Below are 2,281 nucleotides of genomic sequence, written 5' to 3'. Positions count from 1 at the left end.
TTTTATGGATTAAATTGTACGTATTATACTTGAATAAATACGGTATGTCTTTTTTTTTTTTGGAGGTGAACTCCCAAACTCGCTGGTAAACATTTGGTAAACATGCGTGTTTCTGACCTGTGGAAGGCAGAGAAAAGACTGCTGGGGCTGAGCAGAACCGGACCCATTGGCAGCATGGTCCCCCTCTCATTGACCCAGGTCAGGTAGCCTCTCGTCATACCAGCCATACCAATGGCTCGCGCTGAGCAGTACATGAATTTATACCCATTCCTGTGAGAGATGATATGTTGTGTTCTCAGATCTAAGACAGTGAACTTAATCTGAATACATCGACAAATGAATACACTGCATGGATTCAGTTTTAACTTGGCTAACATTTCTATATTCTGTTCCTCTCCTAGCCTACGGGCCTCTCTAAAAATAAAAAGCAATGAGTGAGTACAGGTTAGTGAAGGCCACACTCACAGGCTGACTTTGTTGTAGAGTCGTGCAATTCCCTGATGGGTCCAGTCTTTACCTAAAGTGGGAAGGATGTGACCTAGAGTGTCCGACCTAAAGCATAATCCAAGAGAGAGAGATTAATTCAGATGGTTTTTAAAATCTGATTTCACTAGATGCCTTTAAACCAGGTCAAGGCTGCCACCTGCTGGTCCTAAGCAGGAACTGCACAGACAGTCTGCTTCGTTTTTGTCTCCTACCTGGTGATGGTTCCATCAATATCTGAGATGACGATCTTATCATCCCAGCTCCACAGATAGATGGTGCCATGGCAGCGACATGTGCCTTGATACTGGGTGGTCACGCTGAACACCACCTCGTTAGGACCCTCCTTTAGCTGCAGGCTAGCCTGCAAACAGACAATTTATTCCCTTGTGACTTGTTTCCCTGCTAAGTTTAATAAAACTAGCTGCAGGAGGAAACTCTGTACCAGTTGGTCTGAAGTAAGCCGAAGAGTCTTCTTATAACAGACGCTGCTGGAGCTCAAAAATGCCTCTGACTGACTGGATCCTGACACCTGATTGGATGATCTGTGGTCCTCATCACTAGAGGAAGATTCATCCTTTAGCCTGAAAAATCCAACGCAACCAGGTAGGTTTAAGAAGAAAACTGACAATATTTAGTTTGTATGCGAGACTAAATTGTAGTGATGTAAAGATGAGACCGGTCTCAGGTGTGTGAAGTCACCTGTTGGGTTGAGTCATAGTGACTGAGTTGTCCTCTCTGTCTCCAGCTGTTTCAGATGTTGTTTCCTAAAGTACAAAAAAAGACTCTTGACTCTTTGTCTCAAGTCTTTTTCCATCCTCTGATACTCCTGGTTTACATAAATAAAACTGAGGGCAAATGAAATCAAGCAACCAGTGCTTCTCTTTGTGGACTGACCGACTTGGAGTCACTGTTCCTGCTCCTCCATGAGAACCACCAGCGTCCTCCCTTCTTTGGCATCTTTTCCTTCACTATGGTCTCCACTGATGCCTGAAGACAACGATGGGTATACAACTCAAAACTGACAGGAAATCTAACTCAAATCTAGCAAGCATAAAGCAAGAAAAATGGAAAAGAACACAAACATTACATGAGACCAGACGTTAAATAACTAAAAAAATGTGGCATGTGGACGAAAAGCAAAAATGCAAAGAACGTTCTGGGAACAAAAAACAACAACAACTGAACATCATGGTTTGACAGCAATGAGATGAAGTGAATAAAAATAATGTTTTTTTTTCTACACAGGAAGGAGAACTATCTGAACATTCATTAGCAGAAGATGGATCAAACAAGAAAAGGCATGCTCAAACACGCAAAGTGAGGAAACATCATACAGGCTGGGAGCTGCTGGAGCCAAACAGACCAGGGAGGCAATATGAGAAGAGGCCAAAAACAGAAAACACATAACTCAAACACCAACACTTGGAAAACACAAATAACAGATGGGTAGAAAGTGAAGAAGGGGAAAAAATCAGGGAGAGGATAGAGAAATGACAATCGAGTGTTAGAACAACACATTTAACACAGCGTAGCAATCCAGTCGGCCATCTTGTTTATTTGAGTTAAATTAAAGCTTTAAAACACACGTTTGCCAGACACCAGCTAAAACTGAGCCAACAATATTGAACCTGAGGTCCAGAAATGAGTTGTGTTAACTACAAGTCTTGGGTTGGATTTTCATTAAGTAATAAAAATATGTTAACAAATGACAAGAATATCATATCATATCATATCATATCATATCATATCATATCATATCATATCATATCATATCAAATCATATCATATCATATAT

General features: G+C 41.1%; 1 protein-coding gene across 1 annotated transcript in view; it reads right to left on the bottom strand.

Moving 5' to 3' along the window:
* Positions 1 to 2,281, bottom strand: part of lpin1a (lipin 1a) — a gene marked incomplete at its 5' end in the record, with an annotated part of 17,439 nt that overhangs the window by 3,812 nt on the left and 11,346 nt on the right. Inside the window, 7 exon segments of the mRNA XM_014025035.1 lie at positions 118 to 270; positions 466 to 552; positions 699 to 847; positions 929 to 1,067; positions 1,186 to 1,250; positions 1,381 to 1,473; positions 1,821 to 1,907. Of these exon segments, the coding sequence (XP_013880489.1) occupies positions 118 to 270; positions 466 to 552; positions 699 to 847; positions 929 to 1,067; positions 1,186 to 1,250; positions 1,381 to 1,473; positions 1,821 to 1,907 (773 nt within the window).

The sequence above is a fragment of the Austrofundulus limnaeus genome, unplaced genomic scaffold, assembly GCF_001266775.1.
Source record: "Austrofundulus limnaeus strain Quisiro unplaced genomic scaffold, Austrofundulus_limnaeus-1.0 Scaffold452, whole genome shotgun sequence".
Taxonomy (NCBI): domain Eukaryota; kingdom Metazoa; phylum Chordata; class Actinopteri; order Cyprinodontiformes; family Rivulidae; genus Austrofundulus; species Austrofundulus limnaeus.
This window is presented reverse-complemented; position numbering and strand designations above follow the sequence as displayed.